This window comes from Centruroides sculpturatus, unplaced genomic scaffold (assembly GCF_000671375.1).
Source record: "Centruroides sculpturatus isolate CEXI.00-Female unplaced genomic scaffold, Cexi_2.0 scaffold2100, whole genome shotgun sequence".
Taxonomy (NCBI): Eukaryota; Metazoa; Arthropoda; class Arachnida; order Scorpiones; family Buthidae; genus Centruroides; species Centruroides sculpturatus.
The window spans coordinates 43,839-59,142 of NW_019386507.1; the positions used below are offsets into that span (position 1 = coordinate 43,839).

Consider the following 15,304-nt stretch of genomic DNA (forward strand, 5'->3'; position numbering starts at 1 on the left):
TTTTTTAAAAATTAAAATAAGTGTAATCTAGGTACGCTATTCCGTCACAGTTGGTTGAATCATGTGTTGAGAGTTTGAGAGGAATAAATTAAATGTTGAGAATGACATGAGGTTGGCGTTAACAAAAACTCACCCGCGAATTTTAAGGCTGGTTAATAACATACAATTTCAACAATCGCATTAAATTATTAGACATAATTTAAAATAAAATTATACTAAAAACTAATTTCGTTGTTTTTTTAATTACCTAATTAAAAATGTCTTTTTCAATAGTATCGGGGTCGCGGGTCACTTGGCTTTTATAAAAAGGGGTCGCCACCCGAAAAAGGTTGGGAACCGTTGGTCTAAGGTCTACGCGTATGTGGGCGGCAGTTTTTAGAGGCAGCAAGAGACAAGTGCTTAACAAATAAACTATTTATTTTTTTGAAGATCATGCTTACAAATGATTGATAGGGTCCCATATGTCTCAGTCCTAGCAATTGGATGACTGATGTTTTTCTTTCCGTCAAGCTGAAGAGGAGCCCTGGGGCGATGGTGTGTTAAAGTTCGGAGTTGTACAGTCACAAGATAGTGGCGAGTGGAAGCACCAAGAGAAGAGGACGACGAACACAACAGGTCGTGGACTGTGAACAGGACGTGAATACAACAGGTGTGGAACAATCGAGACTTTTGTGGAAGTTCCGTTGTCCTTAGAATCGGTGTTTTTATAGGTTTTTCGAGATCGACTTGCTGCTAATTGGACAGACTTTACATCATCACTTTCTAATTGGTCTTCCACCCATCTCCAGGTGTAAATGGAGCTTCATAAAGTTTGCGGAAAAGGTCGACTGGAGATGGTTTATCCGACACCATCTTTTAGACTCTGATTGTGTTTAATTGTTGACTATGACACCTACGCTCATTCTGATATTTTTCTAGTTTCATTTTGCTTTCTAAAGTGCATCTTAACTTTAAATTTTCTTTTTCTATATCTAAAATTTTGTTTTTCCTTATATCAATACTATTTATGAGCGCTGACGTCAGTCCGGTATCACCGATTCGACACTTATATAATTTTTTTATCTCAAGATTTAACAAATTTTTACATCTCTTTCTTTTTTTGGGGAGCTATTTCCGGAGCCTCACAGTAAACAGTAACTGGCACAAAAGTTTTACTGGAAAGAGAACTTGTGCCAGCAAATCCATGCACATGTAAACCTGGCATAATTAACAATATAACAACATAAACTGGAAAGGAATCTCCCCGTGTCATTATTATTCTGGCAAGGAATTTCTTAGGAATACATTTCCCTGAAATTTAGTCCCTGATGGAATTTTGTTATAAAAATGCAGAGAAGACCTAATTACTGGATTATTTACATGCTGTAACTCTAATATTTAGTAATCAAATCATAAATTTGGCCTGAGGAAATAAATTATTAATAATTACTGTATTATTTGGTTAATTCAATATAAGGTTATAATTTATAACTGCAGAAAATTCATTATTGAATAATGAAAAACAAAAAATAAACAGTATTTTAGGTTATAAAAATATCTGTACAAAATATAAATTACAACCCATACTATAATATTACCAAAAAATTTGCCAATGTAGCTTTAACACAGCCTGAAAAATCCAACAGATCATTTGGCATTTGTGGTACAAGAGTCTAATTAAAAAACTAAATTATATTCTAATTAAAATTCTTTGTAATGATCAAAACTCTCAAATCAGAAACTAAAGCATAAAACTTAAATGATAATTGTAGATGTGTCTGTAGCTGAAAGAATTCATCTTTTGAGAGAGGAATGCCAGAATACGAATTTCGATATAAGAAAACACAGGAAGAAAGAGTTTAGCAAAAACAAATGAATATATACAGTACAAGTAAGTACAATGACAACTTAACATCCAAGATTCATTAAATATAATCAAAATAACGCCATATTAAACAACAACACTGGGTTGTAGTAAAAAATGTACCCTATAAATCAATGAGTGGTGTGCGATGAAAAAACAAAAGAGAAAGGTCTGATTGACACTGATCTTTAAATGTCAAGATCTGCTAGCCATACAATGTGCATGCGCGACATGACATATATTTCTTGAGCGTTGGATTCGAACAATTCTTCTCCAAATTTTCATATTCCAAGTATTTTATGTTCCACCAGAAATTCCATTTAACACTTGAAGAAAAACTCAGGGGAGTTCAAAAATGTTAGTGGTGAACTTTCCTTTTTGTTTTTTTCATCGCTCACCACTCACTGGTTTATAGGGTATGTTTTTTATAATGACATATTTTCTCTGACAAATACAAAATCATTGAAAATTCATTAATAACTAAACTGATAAATAATTATTTAATTTCTTGCCTGTTGTTCACTTTGCCAAGCAGCTAGAGATAATTTATTAGAAGAATGGTTTGTTGAAAAATGTTGATTAGAATTAGATCCATGCATATTTTGGTAAGTCGACTTTGATTTATCTATTAAACCATCTTTATTTCTTTGTTTCTTGGAGGATTGAGGATAACTTCGCAAATCCTAAGTAAAAATTAATACCAAATATTAATACTTTGATTAATAAAACAATTAAATATGTAATATGAAGAGAATTTTTATATAATATAATTAGCATTTATTAAAAATTAGGACAAAAACAATATTAATTGATTAGTGAAATTTAGTATAAAAAAATATATACAAATTAATATGTGCAGTTTTAAAAATTTGATTGTTCCATTTAATGAAATAATGAGCATTCTAAATTCCTTCATTTGAAAAAAAAAAAAAATTGTTTTTACTAAATTTTCAGACAATATATGAGAAAAATCTTTTCAAATAGTGGGAGGGCTACAGGCACTTAAGTCCACTGCATTGATATCAAAACAATTAAAATTTGCTTGAACTTCAAAAATTTTTAAAAACATTTATGATGACAAATATGGTTTACTGGACCATCTGCAATACAACTGTCATGCATATGTTAATAAAAAGTATTACAGTAGAAGCAGGTTAACTTGAATCAATCTGGAGGAAAAATAAATTCATACTTCAAAGATTTGTTATGAAGATTTTATGCATTGGTTTATTGGTGATCTGTAATAAACTATCCATATGAAATTCTATGGTCTTATTATAGGGGGGCGCTGTTGAGTAACCTCAGCTGCTGGTGACTTTTTGTTGGAGATTTGTTAACACTTTTTCTTATTGTAAATTACTGTGCCTTTTATTTATTTGCTACCCAAGTTGGTATATTTTTATTGTGTTATTCAGTGTTATTAGTTCTAATTTTTTTGGAAATGTTCCCACGTACTCCTCTAGAGGCATTAAAGCAAACCCAAGAAGAACGGAAGGGAACTAAACATCACCGTTCACCGAGTGATCCTGGTGTTAAATATCCAAGGTTGGATCAATATTTTAAGAGGCAATCTCCTCTGGACCCAGATAGAGAAGAATTGTTAAATTTACGGCAATATTTGGAGACGACTTTAAATGCACTAATGATGCAGTTGAAGTGTATCGAAGATAGACTTGCCAGTCTGGAAATGGCCAACCAGTCAACCTTGTCCTCGGTAAGGAAATTGGAAACTGACTTTTCTAACGTAAGTTCCCGATTAGATAAACTGGAACAGCAACAACAGTTACCATTGGAAGATATTGGTGAGTTACACTCCTTTGCCTACGATAGACAAGTTAATGCTTCAAACAGAAGCAATTTAATGTTGTTTAACCATAGTATTCCGCCCGAGTTGGATTCGCGGGATTATATTGTTAACCTATTTTCTAAGGAACTGGATGTGACTGATCTGTCGGGGCATAATATTGTCAATGTTGTCAAGGTAAAGCTCGGGAATTCTATTGCATCCAGTTGTCGTCCTGGAAATGTCGAAACCATTTATTGCAAAAATTTCAGACGAAAACTTTTCAAGCGGATAGGGAAAGATCGGTGAAATTTAGGTTGGCACCGGATCTGTCGTTTAACTCCCGTGTTTGCCGTAAAAATCTGGTTACCTTTTTAAAAGAATACCGGGGAGCTGGTCGTCATGTTTTTTTGCGAGATGACGTATTACATGTAGACGACAAGACATTCACGTATTCTATTTTGGACCATCATTTAATTGAGGTGCCTGTTTCTTTTTTATTTTGAATTTTCCTCCCCGCAGGAAAATAGGTTTGGAGAGACTTTCAACTTCGTGCCCGGACCAGTTAGGTTCAGGTAGTTATTCGGAATCTTTGTTTTTTTGGAATTGTTGTGGGTTTAGCACCAAGTGTTCTTTGTTGGATTACATGACTAAACGACCAGGTTTAATTTGTATAGCCCTTGTTGAAACCTGGATGGTATCAGTGGATGGAGATTTTCTTGCTAACTTTCTTCCAGTTAACTGGAAGTATTTCATGATTCCAGCGGAAAAGCCATTGGGGCCGAGGTAGACCCCATGGGGGTATTTTGTTCTTTTTTGATAAAGTTAGAGGGCACTTCGAGTTGTTGGAAACATACCCTGATTTGATGGTGATTGGTTTATCACTGTATTCGGCTCTCGAACCTAGGAAGATCCTGGTGTTAGTGGTATATGCTGGTTCGCTGAGGCAGCATGGCTTACGTTTGGATTTGTTTTCTTCTATTTTGAACTCATGGTCTTCGTACTACAATGGAATTGTGATAATGGGCGATTTTAACGTTCATATTGGTGAAGTAATTGACTCGCATTTGGATGTAGCTTCTCCCAACATTTTTGATGTCAGAAGGTCAAAGGATTTAAAGCTTGACCGGCCGGGAGACAATTTCTGCAATGGTTGATTGAACATGATTTTATTCTCCTCATTGGTCGTACTAAAGGAGATTTCCCAGGTGAACTAACTTTTTTGTCAAAAGTGGATAGCTCGGTAATAGACTTTATTGTCGTTTCTCAGAATCTGGTTCGTAAGGTTGAATCCTTTCGTGTTGGGTCTCTCTCATCTTCGGACCATTTTCCAGTGGAATTACAGTTGTCAACCGGAAACAGATTTTCTTTTGTTGATGGGCCTAGCCCCACTAAGATTCGTTTTGTTTGGGATGATTCTAAAGTAGAATTGTTTGGTGATGCCGTATCGCAGAGTTTCCAGAATTTAAACTTTGATTCGATGACTGTTGAAGATTTCTATGGTATTATTTTGTCCGAGCTATGCTCTATAGAAAGAAGACTAAATGTGTTAATTGAAGGTGTTGGGCCTTATAGGAGGGCTCGTCCCCCTTGGTTTGATGGGTCGTGCTACATTCAGAAGCGAGTGAGGAACACTGCCCTGGGCAAATTTCGCAGATCTAACAGCCAGGCTGATTTGGCCTCTTTTTTAAATTTGAAACGACAATATAATTCACTTATTAAGGCCAAAAAGAGGAGATATTTTTGTAATTATGCATTCCAGTTGGCTGGTATTAGAGATTCTAAGGCCTTTTGGTTTCGGGTAGGTCGTTTTTGTCGGGTCAGGCGTATACTAGACCATGAGATTTCCTTGACCGCTTGGTTTATTTATTATCAAAAGTTATTTAGTTTAAATACAGCGAAATTACTTCCGATTATGTCACTACCGATGGCTTCTTGTATTGTTGATCCTATTTTGGATCTTCCTATTTCTGATTCAGAGGTGAATACAACACTTCAAAAAATGCGGATTCGTTCTGCTCCCGGGGTGGATAATGTTTCACCGTCTTTAATTGTTTACTCAAGGGACACTTTGGTTCCTTACTTGGCCAAGTTATTTAATCGGGTTTATGACACTGCTAGAATCCCGAAACAGTGGTTGGAGGTAAAGATAAAAGTTATCCATAAAAAAGGTCCACTAGATGATCCCGCTAACTTTCGACCAATATCGTTGTTGCCTGTAGTTCAAAAGATATTTACCTCTATTTTGGCAAATAGATTGAGTACTTGGCTAAGAGAGAGGAGTTTGATTCAACCTGTGCAGTTTGCTTTCCAACCTCGGAAGAGCACTTTGAGTAATATTTTGATTCTCCATTCCATTATTTGTAGACAACTTTCAAAGAAAAGACAACGTTTACTTGCAGTGTTTATTGACTACGAGAAAGCTTTTGACAGTGTTGTTTTGAAGATTTTGTTATCGAAATTAAAAATGCTTGGAATCTCAGATAAGTTTATTGACATTATTCAATGTCTATTTTCAGGTTTGAAAGCAAGGGTTTCCACTAGTGCCGGATTTACTGATGCCTTTTCATTGGAAAAGGGTTTGCCACAGGGTGATTCCTTAAGTCCGATATTGTTTATTTGTTATGTTAACGACATGGTACACGTTTTTGATGATTTAAGTAAAGATTCCATTTCTCTGGGAAACTACGAAGTCCATTTACTTCAATTTGCTGATGATACAGTGGTGTTATCCACTACCCCGATTTATCTACAAAGAAAACTGGACAGGTTATATAATTATTCCTCTAATTTGGGTTTGCGCATTAATTTATCAAAGTCGAAAATAATAATTTTTAGACAAGGTGGAAGGTTGAGGAAAGCTGATAAGTTTTTCTTAAATGGTAGAGGAGTCAGTATTGTTAATGAAGTAATATATTTGGGGATTTGTCTCTCAGCTACTGGCTCGTTCCAAAATTACATTTCTTACGTTAAAGGTAAAGCATTTTCCAAGATAAATGTTATTATAGACATCTTGAGAAAGGTTAAAAACAGCCATATGGCTTTATGTAAGAAACTTGCCGCCTCTCTTTTTACTTCGAGTTGGTCTTATGGTTTGCCCTTTTGGGGGCCTTTTTGCTTTGAAGATATTGACTCTATAGAACTGATGTTCTTTCGTCGTCTTTTTGGTCTCGAGAGGTCGGTCCCATCGTATGCAATCAGATCAGAATTGGGCCTTGAGTTTCCTCGGAAACGTTTGATAAAACTGACCTTAAATTTTCTGACAAGCATAATCTCTGACCCATCATCTTTGGAATGCGAGGCTTATTTAACCTTCAAGAAGTTTCCATCGAAAAGATCGTTCAAATACTGTTGGTTTACTAAACTGGAGAATCTATTTAATAGAATAGGTTTTTCACTCTCCTTAATAGATTCCTCTCCAGATGTTTTGAAATATTATGCAAATACAATTTTACAAGAGTTTGATAATCTTTTCTTGAGAGAAGAGGGGGACAGGATTCTTAAGGCTAAGTATCATTTATGGTATCCAGAAATACTAGACAACAATCGGTGTTTTTACATTTATTATCAGCAGTTACCGTTTATTGTTAAGAAAACGATCATTCAGATTCGTCTAAATAAGTTTCGTTTAATATGAAAACACTTGTGTGTTGACCTACGTTCATCGGAAATGTGTCCGTTTTGTAAGAAAGGAAATGCGACTTTAAATCACTACATGTTTGACTGCCAGGATTTTGAATATCTGCGTCTATCAACACTTCCTAATAATGTTTTTTGTACTAATAATGTTGTTTGTAAAAATCCAGCAGATAGAATTCATGGATTTTTCTCCATCAACGACTCATTTGAGTCTATATGGAATAAATATAATTTATTAACCAAAGTTATTAATGTTACCCCTCCTCCTAAAAATTAATTTTATGTATGGAGTTTTCAAATAAATAAATAAAATTCTATGGTCTTATTATACAGAACTGTTGTGTTAACGTAAACCTGTTGGTGTTGTCTAGAAGCTCAAAAATGATTTCCTGAATGATTGATCCATTCACTTTAAGTGTTTAGTGAGGATTTTTTAAACTGCAGTATTTTGCATCTAGAATCAGTTTCTTGTTTTTTTACCACCAGAAAACCTCTCTTTACAATTGTTATATTTTTAAAATTTTGCCAAAAAGACAAAAATTTTTACATAGAATTGGACTATAAATCATTTTTGAAATTAATTTATCAAAATTTCATTTATTATCTATTATATCAACTAGTCAGGGAAATTCACCAGCAATAATAATAATAGGTAATAGTAATAATAATAAAGGAAAAAGTAGTATTATGGAACCCCGCTATTTCAGACTGATAATAGGTAAACTCCAGAAAACTGTGGCTGAACTGCACTAGGCAGACATCCATAACAAGGGAAGGACATCTCCCACTTTAGTTATGCAGTTGCACTCAGTGAAACAGGACACTTGTTTTTTGCAATTCCAAACTTTTCAATGGTAAGTGAATTTAATTATTTCTAAAATATAAATCATGTTGTCGTAGGTTCACTGATGCATGTGTCACGTTCTAGAGGCCTTGGAGTATATATTAATCTGTCTGATGTTCACATTTTTAAAGTTTGGTGTCAACAGAAATTAAGTTAACCCAAGATGGCAATGCGTGAAATATAGACCCCATTGGTGTTTTTAATATGGAATCTGACTCCTCTGGGATTCCATATTACCCACAAGTTCAAACCATGGAATAATTTTTGTAAAATTATGTGGTAGATGAGTGAAAAAATAGAAAGAAAATTAAAAAATTAGAAATAGATACCTAAAACTATAAATCAGAATTTAGCTAGACCTACTTAAGTTATTTAGGTTAACAAAACTGTTTTTGATAGATAAGTTTTCTTTTAAACTAATTTTTTTAAATTTTCAGGATGCGTAGAGAAAGCACAGCTGAACAAACCAAAGAAAAACCCAAAGAAACAAACATGGAGCCAGGAAAAAATGGCAGAGGTAGTTAAGTATGGTAAGGGACAAGAAAATGGGGCTGAAGAAAGCTGCAAAATTTTATGAGGTGCAAAAAATTACTTTGCAAACTCTCATTTCAAGCAAACATTGGTCCAGAGCAATTTGTGAAGAAAACACTAGTAGAAAGCCAATTCTTCCTGAGAATATCAAAAAAAAGCTGGTGGAATAATATAAGTTGATGGAGGTGATATTTTTCTATTATTAAAGCATTTTTTTGATAAAATACATTGGAGTATATGATTTTGTAATTAATTAACTTTTTTGTATTTTTCTATTTGTTTTTGAATATATTAAAGCATTTTTTTGAAAACACACAATTCCATATTACCACCCAGCTTCCAAAAACTACTTTGACCTTTTTTTACAGAAGCCTTCAAAAACCATACTTATAATTATGCTAGCAAAAAATCCGATTAGGAACATTTAGTTTAATAGCTACCAGTACTTTTTGCACAAAAAATGTGGGTATACTTATGATACTTTGTTTACAATTCACTATAATGAAAATGGGGTTCCATAATGTCACTTTCTCCTCTGATAATAATAATAATAATAAATAATAATAATTGTTGACAAAACTGCATCAAACAACTGGTTAGATCAGGGATGCCTCTTTGGGGAGACGAAAGGATTCTTGATTGCCATACAGGATCAGGTCATAAATACTAAAAACTACAGAAAACACATACTCAAAGATACAACATTCACCAATGACACATGCAGAAAATGCCACATTGTGCCAGAAACTATACAACACATTACTTCTGGGTGCAAGCTCTTGGCACAGACAGATTATTTACACAGACATAATCAAGTAGCAAATATAATACACCAAGATCTTGCAGAAAAACACAAATTATTAGACATCCACAAACCATACTACAAATACATTCCACAGACAGTATTGGAAAACAACACACACAAAATGTACGACGACAGAGCCGTAATCACAGATAAAACAATTTACCACAACAGACCAGACATCACACTCATTGACAAACACAATAAAATCACATACATTATAGACATAGCCATTCCAAACACTCACAATATACAAAACACATGCACTGAAAAAGTCAGTAAGTACACAGAACTTGACCAGGAAATAAGGCATCTGTGGAGATGGAAAGGGTGCTTATTGTACCTGTCATTCTCTCCTGTACAGGTGTGATACCACACACACTACACAAAAGCCTGGAAACATTATAATTGAATAGAAATACATACATCACAACTACAGAAGGCCACTATATTGAATACATGCTATATTGTTAGGAAATTCCTGAATACTGATACTAACACACTTATTTAATTTTAGTTTTGTTTTCGTTGCTATGCCTTGACTCTGGTCCGGCATAGTACACAGCCACTGGTGTCAACCAAGTATAACCCACTAAACCCAACATAATAATAAAAAGCAGATTCAAATGGCAGTNTTATAATATTTAATTTCAAACAGATTTATTTTGATTACCTTTCTAAGAAATTTAATCTCATTAAATTTTACATCGACTTCACTGTTCTAATTCTTCAAATGGATCATTTACTAAGTTAACAGCATGCAGAAGACTATATGGCATTAATCCAATTCCAAAAATACTTCTTGTAGTAAATATTTTTCGTTAGAGTATGACCCAACATAATAATAAAAAGCAGATTCAAATGGCAGTTAGTGTCTGAAAGTTTCCAATTAGTTTTTTCAATAAATAAAATAATTAACGTTTATCTAACAGAAAATTAAAATTAAATCTTCATTATTATGAAAATACTGTACCAAACCCCCATTTAAGTTAAACAGTTTGATTTAAGATATAAACCCCTATGCTAGATGACTGAGGAAAGAAAATGACTGAGTAAATGCAACTTCAAATTATCCCAGTTCAAGTTAACCAGATTCCATTGTATTCAAAAACTTTTGGGTTAGCCTCCCTTTGGGTATGTCTAGATCCACTATTGCTTTCAAAAAGATATTTTTAACAGTATTTGTAAAAATAAAAAAATTGTTAAAGCACAAATTATGGTAATATTTTAAATCTTTTATATAAATAAAACCGCATACCTTACTAAGATTTTATCATAAATTATTTTTCTTTTTTCATTTATTTTTTTACTATATTATAAACAAGGCTTCCAAAGCCTTTTTCAGAAAGCTTCTATTGAATTCTGAAATGCTTTGAACTAAAAATTAAAAGTACTTTTTAACTAGATTTATAGAATATGAAATAATTCAGACTATTTCAGAATGAAATTAGAAAATTTTAGGAAAAACTGATAGACGCATCTAAATAAAAATCACTGTCGCATTTCTATATATATATAAAATTCAATCACACAATTTATAGCACTATTTTCAATTTAAATATTAAAAAATTTGATTTCAACATTTCACATTTTTACAATAAATCTGACTTACAGAACCTTTAACCGATGTGTGTCACTTTTGTGCAGTGATAGTATATTAGTATTTCACATTTTTGTTTTAAAATAACAAAATTTGATGTCTTTTAATTAGAGAGTTTTTAAATAGAATATATTTAATTAAAACACTATTAAATGGATATATAATAAAAGAATTTAAAGAAAATGTTAAAAAAAAGTTAAAAATTTGTTATACTAATGATTTTATTTGAATATTTACAGTTTCTTAAAACTGTAAATATTCAAATAAAATAGTGTACTTCTTTCTTAAAATTTTGTAATAAGTTAAGAGTTAATAAATTCTAGAATACAAAATTCTATATTAAAAAATTCTAGAGATCTGTCCAAAGTTGATGGACACGCTACTAATACTTGTTTTGTAGGTCAGATACAAATTCTATTTCTTTCTTATAAAATTTTAAAAAACTGGCACAATTCTTTTTTATAGAGGATTCCCTCTTAAACATTTTTCATTTATTGGTTGATTGTAAATTAGTCATTGACTTAGGAGGAGCAAAGTTTTGACTACAGAATTTTTCAAGAGAATTATAGATGGAACTGTTATCTGAATTGTATTTACATGCTGTTGTTTCTCAGTCATTTTAGGAGATCTGTCTGAAGTCAGTGAACTGTTCATACTAATAATTCTTATATAGGCACATAGCTTGTATCTTTTGATTTCCCCCATTTTAACAGATCCCCAATTTTAATTATAAAAGTTNGGAAATAAGGCATCTGTGGAGATGGAAAGGGTGCTTATTGTACCTGTCATTCTCTCCTGTACAGGTGTGATACCACACACACTACACAAAAGCCTGGAAACATTATAATTGAATAGAAATACATACATCACAACTACAGAAGGCCACTATATTGAATACATGCTATATTGTTAGGAAATTCCTGAATACTGATACTAACACACTTATTTAATTTTAGTTTTGTTTTCGTTGCTATGCCTTGACTCTGGTCCGGCATAGTACACAGCCACTGGTGTCAACCAAGTATAACCCACTAAACCCAACATAATAATAAAAAGCAGATTCAAATGGCAGTTAGTGTCTGAAAGTTTCCAATTAGTTTTTTCAATAAATAAAATAATTAACGTTTATCTAACAGAAAATTAAAATTAAATCTTCATTATTATGAAAATACTGTACCAAACCCCCATTTAAGTTAAACAGTTTGATTTAAGATATAAACCCCTATGCTAGATGACTGAGGAAAGAAAATGACTGAGTAAATGCAACTTCAAATTATCCCAGTTCAAGTTAACCAGATTCCATTGTATTCAAAAACTTTTGGGTTAGCCTCCCTTTGGGTATGTCTAGATCCACTATTGCTTTCAAAAAGATATTTTTAACAGTATTTGTAAAAATAAAAAAATTGTTAAAGCACAAATTATGGTAATATTTTAAATCTTTTATATAAATAAAACCGCATACCTTACTAAGATTTTATCATAAATTATTTTTCTTTTTTCATTTATTTTTTTACTATATTATAAACAAGGCTTCCAAAGCCTTTTTCAGAAAGCTTCTATTGAATTCTGAAATGCTTTGAACTAAAAATTAAAAGTACTTTTTAACTAGATTTATAGAATATGAAATAATTCAGACTATTTCAGAATGAAATTAGAAAATTTTAGGAAAAACTGATAGACGCATCTAAATAAAAATCACTGTCGCATTTCTATATATATATAAAATTCAATCACACAATTTATAGCACTATTTTCAATTTAAATATTAAAAAATTTGATTTCAACATTTCACATTTTTACAATAAATCTGACTTACAGAACCTTTAACCGATGTGTGTCACTTTTGTGCAGTGATAGTATATTAGTATTTCACATTTTTGTTTTAAAATAACAAAATTTGATGTCTTTTAATTAGAGAGTTTTTAAATAGAATATATTTAATTAAAACACTATTAAATGGATATATAATAAAAGAATTTAAAGAAAATGTTAAAAAAAAGTTAAAAATTTGTTATACTAATGATTTTATTTGAATATTTACAGTTTCTTAAAACTGTAAATATTCAAATAAAATAGTGTACTTCTTTCTTAAAATTTTGTAATAAGTTAAGAGTTAATAAATTCTAGAATACAAAATTCTATATTAAAAAATTCTAGAGATCTGTCCAAAGTTGATGGACACGCTACTAATACTTGTTTTGTAGGTCAGATACAAATTCTATTTCTTTCTTATAAAATTTTAAAAAACTGGCACAATTCTTTTTTATAGAGGATTCCCTCTTAAACATTTTTCATTTATTGGTTGATTGTAAATTAGTCATTGACTTAGGAGGAGCAAAGTTTTGACTACAGAATTTTTCAAGAGAATTATAGATGGAACTGTTATCTGAATTGTATTTACATGCTGTTGTTTCTCAGTCATTTTAGGAGATCTGTCTGAAGTCAGTGAACTGTTCATACTAATAATTCTTATATAGGCACATAGCTTGTATCTTTTGATTTCCCCCATTTTAACAGATCCCCAATTTTAATTATAAAAGTTTAATTTGTAATTTGTCTATATAAAGTAATATCTGATTTGGAAGTTTAGAATATTGTAAAGTTTATTCTTTAAAATGTTTTGAGACAGTTTTTGAAATAAATGTTTGAATATTTATGAGCTTTGAATTAAAAAGAAATTTTCTGATTACTGATAAACTAAAATAATTTAATATTTAATGAGAACAACTTGAAATTCTTCAATTTATAATAAAAAAAAATCTGTTTTATTGAAAGCTCATTCAACATTTTTTAAGTATTTTTGAGCAATCAAGCCTATTATATCTCCTGGTAATAGACCTGGTTTTCCAAAAGTACTTGAGAAAATGTTATTGAAGTAAGTTCCAATAAAGCAGATTTTTTAATATGCTTTTGAAAACAAAAATTTTATCAATTTCATCCTTAATAATAAAGAATCTTATTCATAAAAGTATTTAAAATTCTACAATCTAATTCTTTTAAAGTATTAAAATATTTTCAAAACCTTAAGTGGCTAAATAATTTATATACAAACTGAAACAGTAGGAACTGTTTATGAGTACAAAAATACAATTTAATATTTACAAGAGTAAATTATCTTAATTATATTAAAAAAACCAAAATACTACTATAATGTTTATATTATATTATGACAATAAACATACAAGTAATGGAAATTATAGTACACTATATATATTTAGAATAATAGTTCATTTACATAAATATATAAATTTCTAAACTTTAATTTTGTCTGAAGTTTACATGCCTTACATTACATACCTATATTTTTAAATTTTATTTTTAATTTAAAATATGTTACTACTATATTTGAATAACCACAATTATAAGAAATAAAGCTTATGAATGTGCTTAAAGATTGTAAAGGATATAGGAATAATTTTACAAGTTACCTATTTTATAATATTTAATTTCAAACAGATTTATTTTGATTACCTTTCTAAGAAATTTAATCTCATTAAATTTTACATCGACTTCACTGTTCTAATTCTTCAAATGGATCATTTACTAAGTTAACAGCATGCAGAAGACTATATGGCATTAATCCAATTCCAAAAATACTTCTTGTAGTAAATATTTTTCGTTAGAGTATGAGATTTAGGTAAATTCAAATTTTATAAAGAATTTTTTTTAAACCCACCTATTTTAATAATTTTATAATATTCAAATTACAACAGAAAAATTATTTTTGAAAATTTTTATAAACTTTAACTAATGAATATTAAATTAAAATCATTGCTTTTAAAAAACTTTTTTATAACTTAAAACATTCATTACATTTTTTGATGATAAGAATATAAAACAAATTTAAACACATTCACTGTGGAAATCAACTCACTGAAGACCAACTTGCTGGTACTTTATTTTATAATAAATATATAGTATTCTAAACTTTAAAGAAATTTTTATAATTCCTAAGCATGACTTATAGTACCTGATATCAAATGTTATATATTATGTACAATAAGTTAAATATGAAATACATTAAGAAAAATTTGTAAGTTAAATAAATCAAATTTACTTTCACAAAAATCAAGACTTAAAATTTTATTTTTTATACTCTAAGTTAAAATTTAATTCTTAAACATTGTTAACTATTAATGTTGATAATAATAATTTTGAACTTTATACATGTCAAATTATTAATGAAAATGTTTTTCTATAGATAAACAACAGATGTGGATCTACAAGTAAATCAGCTAAGCACATTATTACTTAAGTTTAAT

The 15,304-nt window shown here is 30.6% G+C and overlaps 2 protein-coding genes across 2 annotated transcripts in view; one reads left to right on the top strand and one right to left on the bottom strand.

The window, feature by feature from the left end:
* Positions 1–10,226, bottom strand: part of LOC111615168 — a 19,932-nt gene extending 9,706 nt beyond the window's left edge. The window contains exons 1-2 of the mRNA XM_023356566.1: positions 10,116–10,226; positions 2,356–2,526 (exon numbers count right to left, since the gene is read on the bottom strand). Of these exons, the coding sequence (XP_023212334.1) occupies positions 2,356–2,442 (87 nt within the window). The 5' untranslated portion in view covers positions 2,443–2,526; positions 10,116–10,226. The remainder of the gene's footprint in view (positions 1–2,355; positions 2,527–10,115) is intronic.
* LOC111615169 lies at positions 3,285–8,634 on the top strand. The gene is made up of 3 exons (XM_023356567.1): positions 3,285–3,824; positions 4,897–6,803; positions 8,547–8,634. Exons 1-3 carry the CDS (start codon positions 3,285–3,287, stop codon positions 8,632–8,634), a joined length of 2,535 nt encoding a protein of 844 aa, XP_023212335.1.
* Positions 10,227–15,304: the final 5,078 nt, after the last annotated feature.